The sequence below is a fragment of the Rhopilema esculentum genome, chromosome 4 (assembly GCF_057945365.1).
Source record: "Rhopilema esculentum isolate cy_ngs chromosome 4, ASM5794536v1, whole genome shotgun sequence".
Classification (NCBI taxonomy): domain Eukaryota; kingdom Metazoa; phylum Cnidaria; class Scyphozoa; order Rhizostomeae; family Rhizostomatidae; genus Rhopilema; species Rhopilema esculentum.
Window position 1 is genome coordinate 1,085,081 of NC_142818.1, and position 20,798 is coordinate 1,105,878.

The window sequence follows — 20,798 nt, forward strand, 5'->3', positions numbered from 1 at the left end:
TGCTATTCTAGATTCAAACACACAATTTAGACAAGCTGCATTGCCAGAGCCAAATACATCAACGAAAACATATCTCATCATCTTGTTTGATAACCAGCTTGACAGAACATTGAAAATTGTTCCATCCAGAAGCAGCCGTGGCAAATACTTTGTTGAGCCACGGGGATACTTGATGGTCAATATTACAATTGACAGTCATGATCCTTTTGAACCGATTTTATTTAAAGCATATGACCAAGAAAAATCGACAGAGGTGCTGCTGAATAACAGCTTAACTATCAAGTTAAATCCGTCTGTTGACCAAAGCATTATTCACAACATTACATTAACTCCTCAAGGTGAGTTTGCATCTTATCTTTTAAAGTAGGTTGCTAAAGTAAGAACATAATCAGAGTTGAGGTTTTCAGCGCTCCTTTACATAGAATTCATTAACATACCAAGTTAAATCAAGAAACATAAATGTCTTGTTTTTCTTCTCTAGCCTTGAAAGTTATCCCTAGCCATTCGTACGCTCTACTTGAAGTCAAGGAAAACGTAATCCCTGGAAATCCAAACCTGAGCGCTCATGGGGACATTAAAAGTGTCACTGGCGGAGGACTAGAGCTTGACGGAGCTTCAACGTGGATTGACGGACACTTCAAAAGCACCGACTGCCTGCTTGACCCAGGTCTTTGCATCGACGGGTTCTCAATTGCTGGAAAGTTTATGTTTGAAGAATCTGCTAAAGCTTACACTGACGCTCATTACGTCATTGACACTGGTGCCCATGGTGGGACTTCGCGTGGTATATCGGTTTATCTGAAGAATGGAAAACTTCATTTTCAATTAACAACAAGCGCCAAAACCTGGACGGTTAGTTGAAATTATACACATGATTTGATTTTTGGCCATCAAAATATTACCGAAACCTCTATACCTAAATGCTTCCTTGCAATAATTTTTCCATTCATTGATTACTGCCAGAATCGTTTGTATAAACTGAATTTCGTGTATGATTTTTCTCTTCAAGGCGGAAACAGTAATATCTGCTGCTGAATGGGTATACATCATTGCAACCTGGAAGCCAGATCTTGGGCTCTTTGTTTATTTCAATGCACAATTAAAGGCCACCGACCCATCTGGAACTGCAATGACGGGAACACAGCTTATTGAAGCGAATCCAAATTTCAGCATTGGCCGTAATGTTCGCGGACCTTCGTTCTACTATGCCAAGTTCTCAGTTAGCTCCTTCACAGCTTTCAATAAGTTTGTACCAGAGTCAGACGTCACGAATGTCTACATATTCTTCTGGAGTAGCTGTAAGTATCACCATTTTGCTTTAATGATAAACATGTGAAAAGGAATTGCTTTTAGTTATTGTCAAGGTACTAATGACTGTGACATGCATTTGATTTCATAAAGCCAGCTTAACAATAAGGCTCGTGAAAAAAGAGGGATACTTCATCGTGGTATTTTTTATTAATCGATTTATAACCTTTTTTTCTTGTTTATTATTGTCTATTTTATTAGAAAAAGTCTTAACTAGCTGTTTTTCCTGTTAGATACTGCCAAAGCCTATTCAGCTATTCTGCGTGTGAACAATGACGCTGGAAGAACCGTCAGGCTAACACCGGACAAAGGACGTGCAGAAGGATTCATTGTGCAACCAGATAAGCCATTGGAGATCACTCTAATTGATCTGTCAACTGACGGAAAATCCGTTGCACCGGTCTACTTCAATGCAACTGACGCCGAGACTGGTTTGCTTTTGCTTGTCAACAACAACAACCAGCCAGTGCCAATTACACCTTCAGAGAGCCAATCTGACTATACCGATATAGTTATAACTGTACCAGGTTTGTGAAATTTTCTCCTTTATATTGATTTCATAATTTTAAACGACAGTTTTAAACTTGTTGATACCTATACGCTTCCCGCGCATGAGAAATATGTCATGTTGCATGCAGTTCATGATTCTCGATGATGCTGCACCTTCAAACCACGGCGAACTATATGTGTAACAATCACATCAACTTCCTGGTATATCAACGCTTTCTTATTAGGAAATCTTTTATGAGCTCAACTAGAACTCTAACTTATACTGCCCAATAATGCAAGAATCATTAAGTAATTTTATGTTAATACCTACTCGATTCTGGATCGATTCATCTACACACGGAAAGCTTTTACCCTGGCAAAGATACAGGAAATTAATATTTGATTTAAATTTTCTTGCATGCGCATTTAAGATGTTTTGGAGATATTTGGAATCTTAAATTTATTTATCAAATTACGTTTTTAATATAGTTTTTGTTCATTGCTATTTCAGCACCTGGTGTTAACCCTGCTTATATATGGCCATTGAACACAGTAAGAAATGGTCAAATTCCAACCAATCCTCCTCTGAAAACCTACGGAAATATTCTAGTTTCTGGCAACAGCCTTGTGTTAGAAGATGAATCTGCTTACTTGAATGCTGGAGATTTCCAAGGTAAGATATGGTCTTCATGAGAGGAATAATTCTAGCTATTTGGTTAATGAATAGGGAAAGTCTTATTTAGGTTTTGTCTAGATTAAATCATGTTTATTAAGGCTTTCTATCAAATAGTCAATACGAATTTAAATGATATCAAACTAATAATAGCGCCAAAGAACTTGCTTTCTCAAAACCATAAAATATTTTGATAATTATCCTTGATATTATTTTATTCTTCAATTTAGGCCAGTGTTTCGCAAATCCCCTTCTCTGTGAAAACGGGTTTACAGTCGGCTTGAAAATCAAGTTTGATGACGGAGCAAAGGAGTTCACCAAGCCCCGATATGTTATTGATACTGGAGGTCACAATGGCCAAGGGTTCACAATTTACTTGCAGAGCAACAAACTCTACTTTGAAGTTTCATACAACAACAAAATGTGGCGGGTAAGCCTTTATAAATTAAAGTTTTGGATCAATGCTTCCTCAAGGAGAATGTGAAAGCTGGCTTGATTAATTGACATTCGTCGATAGTTTCCTTTGTCTAAAGGCATTCTTTTTGAAGATGCTCATTTGCTGATTTTGTGAAGATGCTTATTTTTCAGTAAGAATATTTATATTTATTAAGGATCTGATGTATTGTTTACAATATTTATCTACAGGTTGAGACAAATATCAATTTCAATGATTGGCTATTTATTATGTTGACATGGAAATCTGACCTCGGTTTGACCGTATTCCTGAATGGTGCTGAAAGAGGCAGTGTAAGAGACCCAATAGAAAGCCAAGGTCACACTGCAGAGAAGAGCAGTAATTTAGTTTTAGGACACAGCAATCTGTTGTCTCAAAGTAAAAGAGCAGTGGATAGTTCTGCAAAACTGTTCATGGCCATCTGCACGCTGTTTGAAACACATATAAACAGGATTGATGCTACAAAGATCTTCGTCTACTATTGGGGACACAGTAAGATTTTCATTTTATTTGATTTTCATTATTAATTGAAGCTTTCCAAAAATTAAAGAATTCATCTTGATATAAGCTTTCACGTTGATCAATGAAAAAAGCCTATTTACCAAAAATCGATATTTCTGTATAGACTGCTAAAATACACGCACCTCTAAAATGGATGAAAAATTCAATTCTACCCATACATCTCAAGACATATTCTAACAACCTTCACGCTTCGCAGAATGACTAACGCAGTTTTTTTTCTTGCAACAGCAACAACAATATCAGCTGATCGTTACATTAATGTGAACTTTGAAAACAAAGCTGGTGTGGATGTCATCCTATTCCCTGATAAAGGCGAGCATCGCACCAACGGATACCCTATAAAGCCGTCAATGACTCTGGAATTGAGACTAGTTGAGCAAGGATCACAGACGAATTTCCCTGTTACGTTTCTTGCTAAAAATTTAAAAACCGGTGAAAAGTTGCTGATTGAAGGTGAAACAACTTATGTAGCAACGCCAACAGAAACTTCAGAGCCGGTCCTCGATGCTTTGATAACTGCTGTCTGTGAGTATATTGGTCTCTTTTAACGATTTTGTAGGCATTGTAATACGTCCTGTGTTTCTGTCTTGATGAGTTGAATTCTTGGCCAATCTAGTTAGAATTTTGTGGGCTTTGTTATGTACTTGAGTTTGGCATAGGCACTTCATTAAATAGATCGTATTGACTTATTAATATCATTATTTTCTTAAAACTAGACTACTTTGGAGGCAACTGACAGATACAAAAATGGCTTAAGCCACCTGTCAATCAATATAAGCCAATCAATGAGCTTGTGAGTGGAATTACACTCGCTGATTGGTCAATCCTTGATTGAAGACGGGGGTGATCTCTTTAGTATCTGTCGATTGTCTTTAAATTTTGTATTCTTTGAAGTATGTCTGTAACTTATTCATTTAATGGAATCTGATTTTACAGTGTCCTGTCCTGAAGAAAATGGGGTGTTCTCGGATGCAGCTGATCGATATGGTTTCATTTCGTGCAACGGAGGAATCGCCCAGAAAAAGCAATGCCCATCCAACACTATATGGAATGACGAAGCCAAAGAGTGCAGCAAAGAAAAACTCGGTACGTTTCTTCTTTTAAGCAAATAATTGAGAATTCTCAACTGAAATGTATTGGATATAGCTACTTTCAGATCATTTCGAACAACTGTATTTGTATTCGAAAAATATCGAGTATTTTTTTCTGATTTTTTTTATTTCTGATAGAGTTCCTTTTTAGCTGTAACGTGAGCAAAAGAAGTTTCAGTTTATGTCACTAAGAGTCCGCATTCACTTCATAGGTGCTAATGGAAGTGGTGAGATGAGATACGCAAAAGTCACTTTCAGCAATTTGGCTGGATCGACTGTAGTTATCACCGCTGAAACAAATATCCCAATGGCAAATAAAGAGGTAGACTTGTACCCAGGCTCCCAAGCAACACTTGAAATTCAGTCTTCTATCAATGAGCCGGTCACATTCACTGCGAAAACCAAAGAAACCCAGGCTGTGGTTGAATTGAATGGTCAGACATCTTTTAAAGTGCAGCCAACAACAGATCCAAATTACAATGTATCTGTGTCAATGAACAGTGCTGAAGGTAAGCTCATACACCCTCTGCTATCCTATATCTAAGTTTACTATGTCTAAGACGACATGCAAGGTACATAACTTTCATATCCTGTTTGAAAGCTGGAACGATTTATTTTGATGTGGAAGTAGAGTGGTACATAACAATCAGCTCGATTTGATTCAATTCAATCAACTTACATGCCTTTAAACTGCATTTTCAGTCATGCCTCAAAGACTTACGTATATTGTTGCAAAAATATTCATTCTGCAATGGATTTAAATTGCAAAAATTTTATTACAGCGAAACACTATAATATCACAACACTGACTGGTGTGGGTGAAACCGCAGGAACGAATGCCAAAGTATTTGTCAAATTATTTGGATCACTGGGAGAATCAGAAGAAATTGAACTGAATGGACAGGATGAGCAAGTATTCAGGCCTGGAGAGTACGTGATCATTGGATATTTTTATTCATTTGTGCTATCTTTTGCTTTGATGAAAGCAGTAGAGGATTTTCTAGTCTCCTTTGCTGGCAGTTATTGAAACTAATGTCACATGGTGGGACTACCGAATAAAATATCTCATTTAATTGTGTTCAGCTTGGATGTTATTTAATAGGCTTCTTCATAATGAATGATCCTGTGAAGAACTTCTAGTTAAATGTACGTTTGGTTCTTTCAGAAAAGACGTATTTCAAGTAGAGACTGGAAGTCTTGGTGAGCTGCAGAAAATCCAATTGCGTTCGGATGACACCGGAGATAGCCCAGACTGGCTCATCGACAAGGTGGGCTGCTCAAGATAGTTTATTTTCCTGAGAATTAGTGACGTTTTCATTTGACTTGCAACTTGATCATCTGCATAATTCATATAAACACCAGGTTTCAAGTAAACTATATCAGTGACACAGTACAATTTCAAACAGAACCATTCAAATGCGAATATTTCCGCGTCAGTCCAATTTACTTGCATAAGTTCCTTTAAACTCGTGGAGACCTTAGCAGAACTTTGCAATATCTGTAGAAGCTCCAAACTTTTAACTGTTACTAATTGACCTAGCTTCTAGAAAAATATCTGCCCTCAATTAGCAGTTCTACCGTGTTGTAGAGAAGTTCAAAGAATGTTTTCATTGTAATTATTGCTAAATGTCAGCATCCTAATTTTTCATTATAATTATGGGTGTTTTTATTTATATACTTATACGGAATTATTCTGTTTAACAGGTAACTGTAAGTGATCAAGCTGGAGGCCAGTTCAATTTCCCTGCAAATGTTTGGCTCTCTAGTGACCCAGGAAAAAACCTGATCGTCACCCTGGCTAAAGGTAATTTCAAGTTTTTAAATTTTTTGACATCTGAATTGATGGTAAAGTTTTCACTTTTTCATAATTTTGTTACTCTTTTAACTCACCAAAATTCTTGCAATATTTCAGCATGTATCTTTGTATGAATTTTAACTATAAATGAATTTTATTTAAGATCTTGGAGCAGTTGATTCATCTGGGGGTACAGCAAATGCACCATCATGGAAGACAGCAAACATCGAATTATCTAACAGCCTGTACAAGACCGTAAAGCTTAACATCTCAACACAAACGAAGAACTTCATCATTTCCCCTGGAGAGGACAGTTTCAAGCTGAAGATATCCTCAACTTCCAACGAGGCAAAGATAACCGCAGAGGATGCTGATAATCCAGGAACGTCCTTTTTGTTGAACGGCCAGAAAGTCTTCACAGTTGGTCTGAGTATGGTGGGCACAGATGTGAAAATCACCATTAGTGACCGTGAGTAGCTTTCTTCATTTGTTAAACCATCTTTAGAAACCATCTTAGAAGGTGGCACGTAAAGAGACGACATACTCAACGCCAATTGCTTACTTTCCAATAAATTCTCGTGTTTAGCGTTTTCAAGCCCCGTTTACCCTACTCCGTTTTACCATGTATGCAGGAATAATATAACTGTTTTCATATTACCCTTATATTCGCACGCTATGAAAACAGATACATATAAAAACAAACTCTTAGAACAGATTAAAGTACAAACGTATCAAGAGCAGATCCGTGATGTATTGTATCATTTTAGCGGCATAATGTGCGTGCTCATATTTTTGGCAGCAGTTCATTAGTCTACGTAAACCGCGAACATCTTTAAAACAAACCAAGATCACTGTAGCCATTGTTTGCATCTGCATTCAATTCTGGTTTTGGTGATCAATCAATCTTCTTGGTATTGCAGCTGCATTTTATTTTTTTTTATTTACGAAGTCAGTCGGAAATGTGCTTGATTAGATTTCATACCTGGGAGAAAACAGTAAAGCTAACCCGCTAACAGTTTTTGATAGATATGGGAAAAATTTCATCAAATTTGCAAAGAAAACAACTTGACAAATTCTGAAAGAAATGAGCTGTTAGTGAGTTATCTTTGTTGATTTCTTGCAGAAAGTGAAATCTCTCAGCAACTGACTTCTACTGCTTTTGGTAAAACTTCAAATGAAATGATACAAGGCCATAAGAAGACGGCTGGGACAAAACCAAACTTGCTTCGTAATTCCAACCTCGCGCCTCAAAGTGAACAAGAAGCCTTAATGAAAGCTTACACTAATTTGTCTTCGGCTTCCTATTTAATGTTGTTCGTACAAAGTTATGTCGATCGCAGAGTTGAGCTGCAAGATGTGAATGGAAGAATAAACCCAGTAATCATTCATCCACGGGCACAGTTGCATTTTGGCCTGGCTCTTAGTGACAATAGCTCTTTGGTTCTGGTGGGTCATGTTCTTGGCACCAACGATACTGTATTCCTAAATCAATTCCCGAAAGTCAGAATCCAGCCAGAAAATGACATATACAAGCAGGCCCATATAGTGTTGGCTGCGAACAACAGTAAACAAACCGGGAAGATTACGCCATATAACACAGAACAAGGAGGAGAATCTCGCTTAAATATGTCGTCTGAAATCCAGAAATCAATGGAGAACTCAGGAAAGCAAGAAAGCCAAGTTAAGGAATTGCCTCTTACGATGACTTTCCGTAACACTTTGGGTGTGGTTGTGGAGGTCACCGAGATAACTGGTGCAGTAGAACCAACTGTACTTCTACCATTCGAAGTGAAGACGCTTAGATTGCTTGTGAAGAAGACGTGGCCTCTTATATTCCATGCCAACAGCGGGAACCAGATAGAGGAAATTCTAGTCAACGGGCAAAGGCAGCTGAGGGTTTATCTACCTCTTGATGTGAATGGCCTAAACGAAATAACAGTAACAAGTAGAAATACAGGGTTGCAGCATAAAGAAGATAAACTTAATGCAGTTATGCTGAGCATCAACAATACATTGGGAAAACCTGTTGTACTTTTTGATATTTCAAACCTTATGAAGCCTTTAGTTGTCCCCGAGCACCGGATCTGTCAGGTTGGTTTCTTTGTGAAAACCACAGGCTTTGTGATGCTCGCTGGAATAACTCTGGGTGGAAAGACAGAAGGAGTTGCATTGAATGGAGAAACTCAGATTTTAGTATCTTCAAGTCAAAATCCGTCACAAGATACTTTGATTACTATCAGTGAACTAGCGAATGCCACATTAAGTGGACCAGCCAATAACAGTAGTGACAAAGGAAACAAGACAACAAACGACAGTGAAGGTAACGAAGATCATTCAAAACAGAGCCAAGATAATACCAAGTTTGTAATGCTTAGCATAAAAAATACGCTTGACTTTGCGGTGAAGTTCATAGAGCTAACTGGAGCACGAAAGCCATTTATTGTGCCACCAATGTCTAACACTCAACTTGGTTTTGATGTTGTCCGAAATGGGCCTATCGTTCTTAGGGCGATTAGCACAGACAGCAATGAATCTCTGCTTCTGAATAAGGTAAATTCTTTGAAAATCGACCCTGCCAAAGAACTTGAGAGAGTAACAAACATTGTAGTAGAAAAGAAAGAAAACCAGAAAAAAATTCAGAAAAGACTATTCACAAGCCTTCCAAGCTTAATTCTGATGCACAGATAAATGGTTGAGGTTCTGTCGATATTAAACCTACAAAACTGAGAGAACAAGCGTAGTGTAATATAAAAGATTTAAGAAAATATTTAATAGCTTGTAGGGCTTTTTTGAAATTATTCAGCCACTAATAATTTCATCCCATATCCTTCAATTTAATATTAGTTTATTGTATTATTATAAGATAAAGCGAGACTCGTACACAGCTTATCTGACAGTTTATCAGCGCTTGTTTTTAAACATTCATCAGAAATCTTTAAAATGAGGAAGAAAAACTTCTATTATTAAAATAAATCAATAACAAACGCTGGAACATTTTGAATAATAACATACATTAACTATCGCAAAGCAAATGTATTTAAGATATTTCATGCAAGACCGTAAAGAATATGTTTCATTCGATGCTTAAGAATAAAATACGTCTATGTGAATCTAATTAGTCGTTGTCGTTTTTGGTATTTAAGTGTTTTTTTCTGTTCAGTAGCTTAATCAGCTTATAGAAAATCTAGCTTTTACATTAATGATGCTTTATACGAATAGATTTGTCTAAACTGTCATGTCAAAACTAATGTATGCTGTTCTGCTGTTTAATATATAATTTGTTGTGTTCATAGAAGACTTGAAAACTCAGTCGCTTTTGTTTGTGTCAAAAACTCTCATTACGTGCGAAAATTCACACAGCCTCTAGGTTGTGATCTTTATAAAGAACTTTCATGCCTCTCTATTGTCAAAAATGAATATGAAAACATATCAATATTAAGTTAGGTGAATAATTTGTTTTAATGCCATAGCTTTCCAGAGTTCTTCTTATTTTGTTGTATTTGTTAATATGAAAGCATTTACTGGTAATCTTTGTCACTTGCAACTGGTGAGTTAAAGAAAACCTTTGCAGTTAGTGATTGATTGGGCAAGAAAACCAACTAAAACATTTCTGATTTGCGCTCTCTGTCACACGCTCATTTTGTTTACGCTATTTTTATTTGCGAATGGTCATTAAAGGTTTTCATTAAAAAGTACTGGATGAGAACTATGTCTTCAGAAGTTAAATTGTTTGTTGTTGTAGTTGCCTCACAATACTCCATTCCAATATTTCAAATACTGACTGCTTTCTATATCTAGCTAAAACAGACACATTCAGTTTTTTCAATGCATCTTTTGAAAGTACACCAATCTTCCCTATTTTTTCTTATGCGGCATTTGAAAAAGCTAATCAAATCTTTAGCTTTTGATTTGTGTTGCTTATGCACACTTTTCTTGCTTCGAATCTTTTCTTTTTATAACAAACTAATCTTGCATTCTGCCGTTCTTGCAGAAAAAGATGCAACATCTGCATCGACAGGATCTTCATTGGGAGTATCGACATCAAACAAACTTCCTCTGACCAGCAACGTGGCTCCGCCTTCTTCTGCAAGCACTACTACGAATCTAGCTTCAGCTTCCCCATCAAATAATATTGCATTGAATTCTGGGACAACAGCAGCTAGCAACACAACAACAAGAACTACAGGAAAAACAGGACCAACCAGTAAGAGTCTTCATTCTTTTAGACCGCTTAAGGCATTTGGAATTAAAAACAAATTTCAATTGTTACTCATATTTCAAGCATTATGGTCTTTTGTAAAGCGAATACATGAATCACTGTAAAAATTTATCGATGATTATCTATTCTTCATGCAATTTTGTTTCCTAAATTCCTATGCGAAACTGATCTTCTCTTTATACAAAATAAGCTGAAAGCAAGGAAAGAGAATATTTGATTAAGGTGCTCCTGTTATTTTTTAGTTACTTTTCCTGTATTAAATATGGCGGATCAAGATATCACAGTCAGAGAAATAAGTGGGACAAAGCAGACAATCGATATCCTCAATAAGGAGAAAGGTCTGGTTGCCATGACATTGTCCAAAGAGAGGCCACCACTTAAGTACGTAGCTGTCAGCAAGAGCGGTAGTGACAAGTTACTCATCAGTGGACAAAAGGAATATGTACTTGATCTGAAAACTCTTGGAAATGTTGGCTCGTTCCCTGGTCTCTATGTTCATAAAGAGGGTATGATCCTTTTCTTGTAACCTTTGCTGAGTTAGAAAAAAGTTTGCTAGAATATTTCATTTTCGATCAAAAGGTGAATGCTTAAGCTTGTCGATAGAATTTTCAATCAACAAATCCAAAATTTTGGCATGGTGCAAATTGTTGCTGAAAGATTTTTTACTGCAAATATTTGGTGATTTATTTTAGAAATTAAACATATAACTCATCATCTCCCTATTTTCGCCTTTACATAAAGACGAGGGTTTCGAACTTTGGTTTCTAATGAAAAAATGTTTCATTAAAAGTATTTGTATTCCAGGACAAGATTGGAAAACACTTGTGAATGGACAAGATTCGAACAAGAAAACCTTCCATTTTGCTGCTACTGATATTTCCGGCGAGGGACTTGTCACAATAGAAGAATCGGCTATAACAAAGCTTAGATTTGATTTAATGAAAGGAAGCATCTTGCAAGGTGGAATCTCAGCATTTGGAATAAGCGCACCCTTTCAACTAAAAGCAACTGTTAAGAAGACTGGAGACGAGTTGCTGATTAATGGACAGAGGAATCTTTCTGCAAGCCCAAGCAAAGATTCAAGTGATATCGTTAATCTTGTCGTACACAAAGCCGGTGAGTTGATTGGCTATCATATTCATTATCGACTCTTATCATGTTGTTTGTACATTTATTATAGTCTAAAGGCAATTAGGATGTTTACTTTGAGAAAATACTGCCTTGCTGCTATGCGACTGATTTTATATCTGAAACAAATTTCGATGCAAATGCGAGAAAGAGCTGTTTGACTACGGGATTTTTCTGCTTGAAATGCTTGTGCCGTAGTGATTTATAGACTCTATCTGTAATCCTGATTTGCTCCACTTTTTCAGATCAAGATTGGCAAAGCGAGGTATCCGGAGGTCATTTCGGTCTTACGGACATAATGACGTCACAATTCATCATCATGAACATGTTGCATAAAGACATAACTGTGGAGGAGACGTCATCGGGGCAGTCAGTTGATGTGCAGCAAAGTGAAATGATGCAGATTGCAAAGTCTTCAAGGGGCAAAAAGGATGCTTTCAAGTTTGATGCTTTGATAAAAGATAGCAAAAAACAAGTTCTAATCAACGGGCAGTCGATCTTTACGCTGGATATTAATGATCTGTCACTGATGAACATCCTTGTTGTTCACAATGAAGGTAGTTATTTTGTCAATAAGAACGCTAGTAATTCTCTACTTTGTGCCAGGGAACAAAGTCAAATGAGCAGGGGTTTTGTGACATATCTGACAACCATTTAAATGTTTTAGCTTTTAAGGATATTGCGGCTGAACATAGAAGGATGCATTCAGAAAATTTGTTGATAGTTTAGGCTTTCATACGAGAAGCAAGTAGACTTTTGACAAAGCGGTCTACTTTCTAGCAGTAGTCACTTCAGGTGAAAAATGGTGCTTACCAGCCTGCTTTCTCAACTCATCGTCATTCTTTTACAATTCGTTATGCAAAAGTGAAATAGAAAATATGTTTACAAAAATGGGATTTCGTGTTTCAATTTTCGGATGTTTGTATAAAGAAATCAAACTACAGCTCTGTTTGTTAGTATTTACAGAGTAAAGGTTCTCTAAACGTACTTTGAGCAATTAGTCTCAAGGCCACCTTTATTTATTTGTAGGTCAAAACTGGCAGCAAATCCAATCGTCTCTTCTACAAACAGGAAGCGGTGCTCCAGAGTCACTTGGTGATCTCATCGCAAACCTTTCAAATAACACCTCAGCTGATTATGCCAGTGCCCAGAGCCAAACAAGCTCCCAGCCACCAAAGTACCATCTCCAGATTACAGCTGTAAACATGCTACAAAAGGACACTATTGTCCTGGAGGAAGTAACAGACAAAAAAGAGAATGTCGACATTCCAGGCAATGCAACAGCCACTCTTGGCTTGCTTATATCGGGTGGAACACAGCCATTGCGCTTTAAGGCCTCGGTGAAATCAAATAATGAGCCTCTTTTGGTCAATGGTCAAAATGAATTGCTAGTAGATCCTAAAACTGCAAAAGGGCTGGAGTCAATAATTGTCATTGGTAGACAAGGTTTGTTAATTTCTAGTTTAGTTTGTTTAGCATGTTGCTGCAACTGAATGAACACAACGCAACTAGTGCTTTTCAGCAATATTTTATCTATGCTTTTTCAACAAGGTAATAATGGGCTTGCTTCAGGTGTCAAATTTCATTAATTTCACTATGGATAATGTCTAGTTACAAACATGAAAGTCGTGCCTTATTTTAGTGATGTTATGGTAATTATAAGCAACCATTAAATGTTCATTGTTTTGAATTCTTCAGGAGACTCTTGGGATGCAACACGTGTGGCTACATTGGATTTTATTGGCACAGAAAACCAAGGTCTGGTGCAAGTCAGTGAACCATCCGAATACGATAATGCCAATGACGCCAAGGCCCTGCAACTGAAAGTTATCAACAAAGCTGCCACGAACATTCGCATACAAGAAATTTCAAGTGCTGGCCAGAGACTTGATGTACCAAATGAGGCAACTGCAACGCTTGGTTTCTTAATTAGAGCCAGACAAGAGCCTCTGAAGTTCAAGGCATTCGTAAACGGAAGTGGGGAAGAGCTGTTGTTAAATGGACAGAAGATACTTCCAATTGACATAGACGCAACGGGATTTAGCACGATCATTGTTGTACACAAGCCTGGTACGCACCATTGTCTTTCATACATCGAAAATCCTCTTGCTTACTCAAAATGCTTGTTTATATCGTGATATTTCTGTTCAGTTATTTGGTTTCTTGTGAATAGGATTTCGAAACTTCAGGCTAGAATTGCATTCAGCCTCTATCAATGACCTATGTTTGCTTTATGTCTGTTTATAGGGTTTCAATTTGAGACTGCAAGATATGAAGAATTCCGAAGAATGACGCAATCTAATGAACAACAGAAAACTGAGGCAACGTCTACGGCTTTGACTGCTGGTGAAAACATCCAGAGTGGGCAAAGTGCACCTGGGTCTACTGATTACGGAAAAACCAATAGCCCGAATCAACAAATGAATTCTGGTAGTAATAGAGTTTCTGGCCCTGTACTTTCACAAAGTGGTATGCTGTCTCCGTCATCGAACGCAGTGTCCTCTTCTCAAAGTTCATCCCCAGCAAGTTCAAGAGGTGATGCTACCTCAAAGCAACAATTCATGCCGGAGAAGATAGATTTTATCATCGCCAATGGAGCTAATGGCTTTGTATACGTGGAAGAAACGTCAGGAACTTTTCAGCGCATAGAGCTTCCACGAAAAGATATTTTAGCCAATCTCACAGTGAAGGCAAAATCAAGGTTCGCTCCACTGAGTTTCAGAGCCACAATGAAAGACAGCAGTCAGGAGCTATACATCAATGGAAAAAGTGAGCTGGATGTTTCACCTGAAGCATTGTCGCCATATTGGCTTGTCATCCATGCTAAAGGTATTTGTTGTTAATTCTTTTATTTCTACTCTACATTTTCTTTGTATTGTTAATTGGCCTAAGAAGACCAATCTTCTCTGCTTCATAATCGGTTCATCCTCTTCATTTGCATTAAAATATTCAATTCTTTAAGGTCAAGACTGGCAAACCATTCGGAAAAAGCTAGAAGAAACCAATGGATTGAAAGTCGACTTATCCCAACCAGGAGTAACTAAACTCACATCTAACTCGATTCCATCGCAGCTTAGAATGATACCCGTCGCATTTAATAACATTGCTGGAAAGGAGGCTGAAATTTCAGAAACAACTGGAACTTTATATAAAACAGCTGCGAATCCAAAAACTGCTGGCATGTTTGTTCTCCCAGCAACCCCGATTGGAAGGTCGAAGCCTGTCAAATTGCGAGCTAGTGCCAAAGGGTCAGGAGAGAAGCTGCTCGTCAATGGAGAGGAAGAATATCCGATCGATGTTAATGCTGCCTATGTTGTCGTTATAATACATACAGAGGGTGAGAATATTTTTTGATATTATTGTTTATTATAGTAATCTAATTGAAGGGTATGTTGCCGATGGTAGTAATATTCAAGTTTTATAAGCCTATCTATGCTTTCTGCTCTTAGAACAAAGATGGGAATCTGCCCGAAAGAACTTCCATTACGCAACTCTTGGAAACTACGCTGACATTGCAGGGAATGGGCTTGGAAATTTTGGTGGCTCAGACATTAAAGTTGGTGGCCAAACTGAAAGCAAAGCGACACAGGAAACTGGCTCTCATCTAAATGGTAAACCTGTCTATTTTGTCACACATGTCAGAACTAAATCTACAAGCTTTCACTTTGGTTTTTAGAACCGTTTTTAGTAATTTTAACTACATGAGATACCCCTTCTTGAAAAAGATTGTTCAGAATTGATGCACACATTCATGAACGATTGAAAGTGCATCTCTTGTAGATTTTGTGTGATTTGGGAAAATACTTCTTGTGATTTTGTCATTTTCCACTTTCTTGTGAGCGTTTTGGTCACCCTTGTAATCAATTGTTGATTCATTCCTAAACGAATGGACAACGGTCCACATTTTTCAGTCCTTTTTCTAAACAAGATCTCATTTTTCCATATAGATTCTATGGTTGGAAGTGGTCAGGCTCCAACGAGTGCTATCAAAACAGCAACGAGCAAAATACAAAACTCTGCTGGTGTTGACGTCGATCTGCGTTTAAATGGAAAGAGTTTCAAGAATGTGCCTGCTGGTGCCACTGGGACTGTATCATTTGCTTTGACCGGAGCGACTGTCCAGTTTGAAGCAGTCGCAGTTAGAGATGGAACGCAATTGCTGATAAACAACAAAGATGTCTTGATTATCAAGGAAAATGACCAGCCAAGTACCATAGTGATTTCGAGCCAAAATAGTAAGTATTTTTGTTGGACAAAATTTGTCCATTATGAAAGTAAATACTTATATTTGTTGTCTAGCTTTCTTGTTCCATGTTATAGTCGTGTTGTAACTGCTATCTGCCTAGATTTCCATGTTATATTTACCATTAAGAAAAAATTGGGAACAGGTTCAACCTAAATATTTAAGAAGGATAGGCACTGTTGTGCAGTTGGACCTGGTACAAATGTGACAAGGTATGGGGTATCTACTGATATAAAAGTATGCCGTTTTAGAAACCATTACAAATTCATCATTGTAGGTTCTCAGCTGACCAATGAGCAACCATCTGAAAGTGGAGATCAATCAGCAATGAAATACGGCAAAGTAAACTTCATAAACCGAGCTGATAAAGAAGTGAAGATTTTTGAAGTATCTGGTATCGGAGAACCAACGGTGCTTTCGCCCAATTTCATAAGCACATTTTTCTTGAAGTCACCTAAAGAATCTGCCACCTTCAGGGCCATTGATCCAAACAGCAACGAAGCATATCTACTTAACGACCAGCCTTCTTTGGAGATCAAGCTGGACCAGAATCCACGTGTCGAGACCGAAGTTCAAGTTACTGCACCAAAAACCCTAGCAAAATCTGCTGCAAAGAAAGGTACCGTTGTCTGCTTCGCATAACGTTGATGATCGTAATCGGTGCTCAGATAATTAGTATAACAATTGTATTGCTTTAAAGGCAATCGACAGATATAAAAGCGGCTAAAGCCGTCTGTCAATCAATTTTAGCCAATCAATAAGCATGTGAGTGGAATCACACTCGCTGATTGGTCAATTTTTATTGAAAGATGGCCTAGATCCCTTCAGTATTTGTCGACTGCCTTTAAATTTGTTTAACTGAGCCAAGTCTTTTCTTTTCATTCATTTCTGAGCCATTATGTCCAAGGGATAATTCTACATCTACCTTTTCCCCAAGTTATGATTTGGAACTTCTAAAATGTTCATACTCTGCGTTCCTGAAAAGGGACCACTTTCCGAATCTACGATCAAGTCATCTGTTTTGCGGCATAGGTAGGGCTTTATCATAAGTAAGCTGACTTTAAAATGAAATTGTACATTCAATTTTTCTCGTTGCCAATTTCAGCTGCAACATGCCTAGCTGTTACTGAGCGTGGACCATGCTACAGTGCATTGCAATATGAAACACAAGTTGAAGCAGCAGAAGGCAAGAGCGAAACATGCAAAAAGTATCTCGAGGAAACACTGAGCAAGTGCGCCCAAAAGAACGTATCGCAAGGAATAGAGGGATGCAAAAAACTCTGCAGTATGTATCATTTTGACTGATCTTGAACTGTTTAGACTTGAGAGCAGATTGAAATGAATACAGTATAAAAATTTCACAGGAAAGAAGTATTAATCGGCCAGATACCTTAAAAAACATTTCTGTTTACCGCTCAGTTGTGGTTTTTCTAGTCTTTCTTCATTTCTTTGAATTGAATTTTTATTGTTTTTTACGCGATTTGTACCCCCTATCTCAACTTTAACTTTTCCCGTCTCTGAAAATATTCTTACTAACCTTCTTGCCCTCTGAATTTTCATTTTTAGACTCAAAAGACAGCGATGTGTGTGAAAGAATATGGAGTCCGAAATCTTGTTCTTCATCGATGGTGCGCTATAGTTTTAACCCGGAGGCGCAAACATGCCAATCAATAGATTACAATGGTTGTCTTGGAAATGAAAATAATTTTGCAACTCCTGAAGAATGTGCTAAGACTTGCTTGCCAGGTAATTATATGCATCCAAGAAAATTCACCAACAAGTTTAGAGATACATCCTTACTCAATTTCAGTTTCCTGGCATCTACTTTCATCACAAATAATGTTTTAACCTTCTCCCAGCCTCTTTTTGCCAGTGGCGTACCCAAGGGGGGGGGGAATAGGGGGTCCGGACCTCCCCTGCTTTTCTGAAATATGGTCCTCGAGATTTGTCCAAAAACGATGTAAAACTCATGGGGGGGGTTAGTATACTGTATGCTTGTGTCAATAACAATTGTAAAATACTTTGCTATTTACCGTAGCTAAAATGAATCAAATAATGGGGGAAAATTTTGCAAAAAGGGCGTTTCCCTGCATTCGGGAGTGTTTGAAGGGCGTGGCCTGAAAAAATTCTGGGGGCTAGGCCCCAGACCCCCTCACTACTGCAGCCCTGGGTACGCCACTGCTTTTTTGCATGATTTCTTATTGATGAATAATAGGAAAATATGTTCTCGTCTCTCGACTAAACTGTTAAAATCATTATTTTTGACTGCGAGAAATACTTTCATCTGATTGGTGAGAGATGTATATATAAACAAACCTACGTGTGTGCAAAGAGCATGCCGTAAGTAATCAACAAAACATAAGATTTCCAGGCATCGTGAAGCGGAATCTTACGTTAAAATGTGAACAGACATCTTCTAAGGCCTCGCATACACATGTCGTTGTCAAATGATATAAGAACAGGATCATGCATTGTCCGTCTACATGGCAATGTATCGTATTCAACGGTCAAAGATTTATTGCTGTCTTGTAGAAATAGGCAGGATGATGCAAAGAAATGATTTCGTTTTCAATTGCATATTTATTGGAATACTTAGATTTTTTTCCTGCTTGTGTGGTAAAGTTCAGTATACTAATTCAGTGATCCTTTTTCAGATGGTGAAGCAAAGAAGCCTAAAAGAAGTTCATTCGAAAGAAAAATGAGGAAAATATTGATACGAAACAGACTAATAAGGCCTGCAAGACAATTAGATTCAATAGATAGCAATTTAGTATCCAGAATACTAGCTTATTGAAAAAGATATATAATGTGAAGTTCTGTAATTTGTGGTACTTATATGTGAAATTAAAAAGAGTTCTAGCTTACGTTAAAGAAGATTTAAGTAAGGACACGTGAACCTTCTATTATTCAAAGTATCGAAATTGTAGACTGTAAAATCGGGCATATACTGCCTGAGGCTGTAGAATTCATTGCCTGTTAGATTCATTCACAACTGTTTATCAGGTAGAATAAACATACATATGGGGTTTTTGAAAATAAAGCTCTTTGAAGATTTCTTATTACATTTCAATGATAAAAAGGAATTTTCAAATACTACAATGTTCATAAGCATTTGTGAGGCAACTCTCCGGTATTCTTGCGCACGTACACATTTCATAGCACCATCGGTATTAAAGCTTTTTTTTACAAAACTAATAAAATACAAAGATATAACGAATCCCTTTAAATCCATAGAATCTCCTTAATTATGATGATTCTCCTTGAGTATATTTTTTCTCGCATTATTCAACTGAAAGATGTTTCAGTCCAGAAATTAAAATTATTAAAGTGTATTTGTAATTATGGTAAAACAAAACGAATTTATGAATTTATATGCTAAAGTAGATATAACAACTAGTATGTTTTATGACAATATATAATAGAGAGAGTATTTTTAATAAAATATGTATTTCACTGCGTAAAAACTCTTGTGAAAATCTCTTGTCTTGTCGTTTCTCAGTAGAAGGCAATTTTAGATATTATCAACCAAAGATTTTCAATCAATTGAAATGTTATTTTGACATGTTGTGTCAGAATGGATTAGGTTTCTTTTTTTGTTGCAAGGGTAATAGGTAACTTTCACGTTATGCTTTTTCATTAATCTAGAGAAGTTGCCACGGTTATTCCTTACACTCAAGTTCCTAATTGTAGGGGGGGGGGGAGCGTAAACTCCAGTTTTCAGAAATTTTATAACCATTTCCACTTACTAACTCCCCCTAATTATGTATTTCATGCAAAATAATCATAATTTCGTCCAAATTTAAATATAATTTCGAAAAATCTAAGCATTTGAATCCATTATGAACCCCCTCCCCCCATTTTAGGATTTTTTAAAAAATGCCTACCCCTTCCTTATTATACCCCCCACCCTACAATTAGGAACTTGAGAGTACAAGAATTCAAAGGTCTTTCTTTGAATAAGAGCTTTGTGTAAAAAAACATTTTTGCTGGAAAAACTTTAAGGCTTGATAGATAGAAAAAAGACAAAAAACCTCTATTTAGTTGTGTGAAACGAAAAATGAGCAATTTATCTACAATATTTTTATTCAAAGTACAATATTAGGACGCAAGCCTGTTCTGTTTATGATTCGCCACAACCATTTTATGAGCTGACTTTATTTCCATAATAGCCTATTTCAAAAATGGCTTAAATTCATCAACAAAGAAATATCATTAGAGATAGAAGGGCAATTGCTCCCATATATGCATGTAATTAATTTAAAGAGTTTTGTTTCTATTCAAAAGACGTACGAATGATGACGCTCTTATAGCAACTTTAAGCATTAGCGCAACTTAACGCAACTTAACGCAACTTTCCTAGTAAATCTGCAAAGCCAATATGTTTGTATCTTGTAACCCAAACGTGTGAAACGCATGCTCTTATATTATTAGATGTCCAACCTGAGAGATGAAGGATTACTACGCAAGCACTGGATATCTTATTTGTAAAGTGGTAGAAATAAGATAGTAAAACTGATAAATACATTATTTGAATGTTGAAGAGCTACTACAAGACCGTAGTTAATGTAGGTTTCTGCCGGGATCTACAGTTTAAAAATAGAATGAATAGCTAACTAGAAAATTGAGAAAACTGGAGGCATGATTGAATATACATTATTTTGAAGAAAAGATTTCAAATGCAAACTTACTGTCTTGTTTAATTTTTTCAATTGGAGCAAATTGATTGTATTAAAAAGACTATCATTTTCTTTTTTGAAAATTTATTTTCTAAAAATCTGATGAAACATGAAATACCGTACGGGAAAATTGCCACCTTGCCCCCAACATGCCACGCCGTAGCATCCAGGAAAACTGACCCCATTCCGTTCTCGATCGT

The 20,798-nt window shown here is 37.0% G+C and overlaps 1 protein-coding gene across 6 annotated transcripts in view; it reads left to right on the forward strand.

The window, feature by feature from the left end:
- LOC135690881 (uncharacterized) overlaps window positions 1-19,431 on the forward strand; it is a 57,323-nt gene extending 37,892 nt beyond the window's left edge. For 3 of the 6 annotated variants that reach the window (XM_089116063.1, XM_089116064.1, XM_065208568.2), the window contains 28 exons: window positions 12-338; window positions 482-852; window positions 1,010-1,298; window positions 1,542-1,835; window positions 2,309-2,470; window positions 2,701-2,900; window positions 3,116-3,416; window positions 3,675-3,971; window positions 4,383-4,532; window positions 4,750-5,046; window positions 5,320-5,467; window positions 5,703-5,805; window positions 6,242-6,341; window positions 6,496-6,801; window positions 10,324-10,536; window positions 10,794-11,057; window positions 11,356-11,667; window positions 11,925-12,236; window positions 12,709-13,125; window positions 13,378-13,749; window positions 13,927-14,508; window positions 14,642-15,016; window positions 15,129-15,290; window positions 15,627-15,914; window positions 16,200-16,541; window positions 17,028-17,207; window positions 17,489-17,668; window positions 18,577-19,430. In XM_089116063.1, coding sequence (XP_088972189.1) covers window positions 12-338; window positions 482-852; window positions 1,010-1,298; window positions 1,542-1,835; window positions 2,309-2,470; window positions 2,701-2,900; window positions 3,116-3,416; window positions 3,675-3,971; window positions 4,383-4,532; window positions 4,750-5,046; window positions 5,320-5,467; window positions 5,703-5,805; window positions 6,242-6,341; window positions 6,496-6,801; window positions 10,324-10,536; window positions 10,794-11,057; window positions 11,356-11,667; window positions 11,925-12,236; window positions 12,709-13,125; window positions 13,378-13,749; window positions 13,927-14,508; window positions 14,642-15,016; window positions 15,129-15,290; window positions 15,627-15,914; window positions 16,200-16,541; window positions 17,028-17,207; window positions 17,489-17,668; window positions 18,577-18,716 — 7,484 coding nt within the window. In that variant the 3' untranslated portion in view covers window positions 18,717-19,430. Of the gene's footprint in view, window positions 1-11; window positions 339-481; window positions 853-1,009; window positions 1,299-1,541; window positions 1,836-2,308; window positions 2,471-2,700; window positions 2,901-3,115; window positions 3,417-3,674; window positions 3,972-4,382; window positions 4,533-4,749; window positions 5,047-5,319; window positions 5,468-5,702; window positions 5,806-6,241; window positions 6,342-6,495; window positions 6,802-7,455; window positions 9,642-10,323; window positions 10,537-10,793; window positions 11,058-11,355; window positions 11,668-11,924; window positions 12,237-12,708; window positions 13,126-13,377; window positions 13,750-13,926; window positions 14,509-14,641; window positions 15,017-15,128; window positions 15,291-15,626; window positions 15,915-16,199; window positions 16,542-17,027; window positions 17,208-17,488; window positions 17,669-18,576 lie in introns of those variants that run through there. The other 3 variants (XM_089116065.1, XM_089116066.1, XM_089116067.1) reach the window with 2 other exon arrangements.
- Window positions 19,432-20,798: the final 1,367 nt, after the last annotated feature.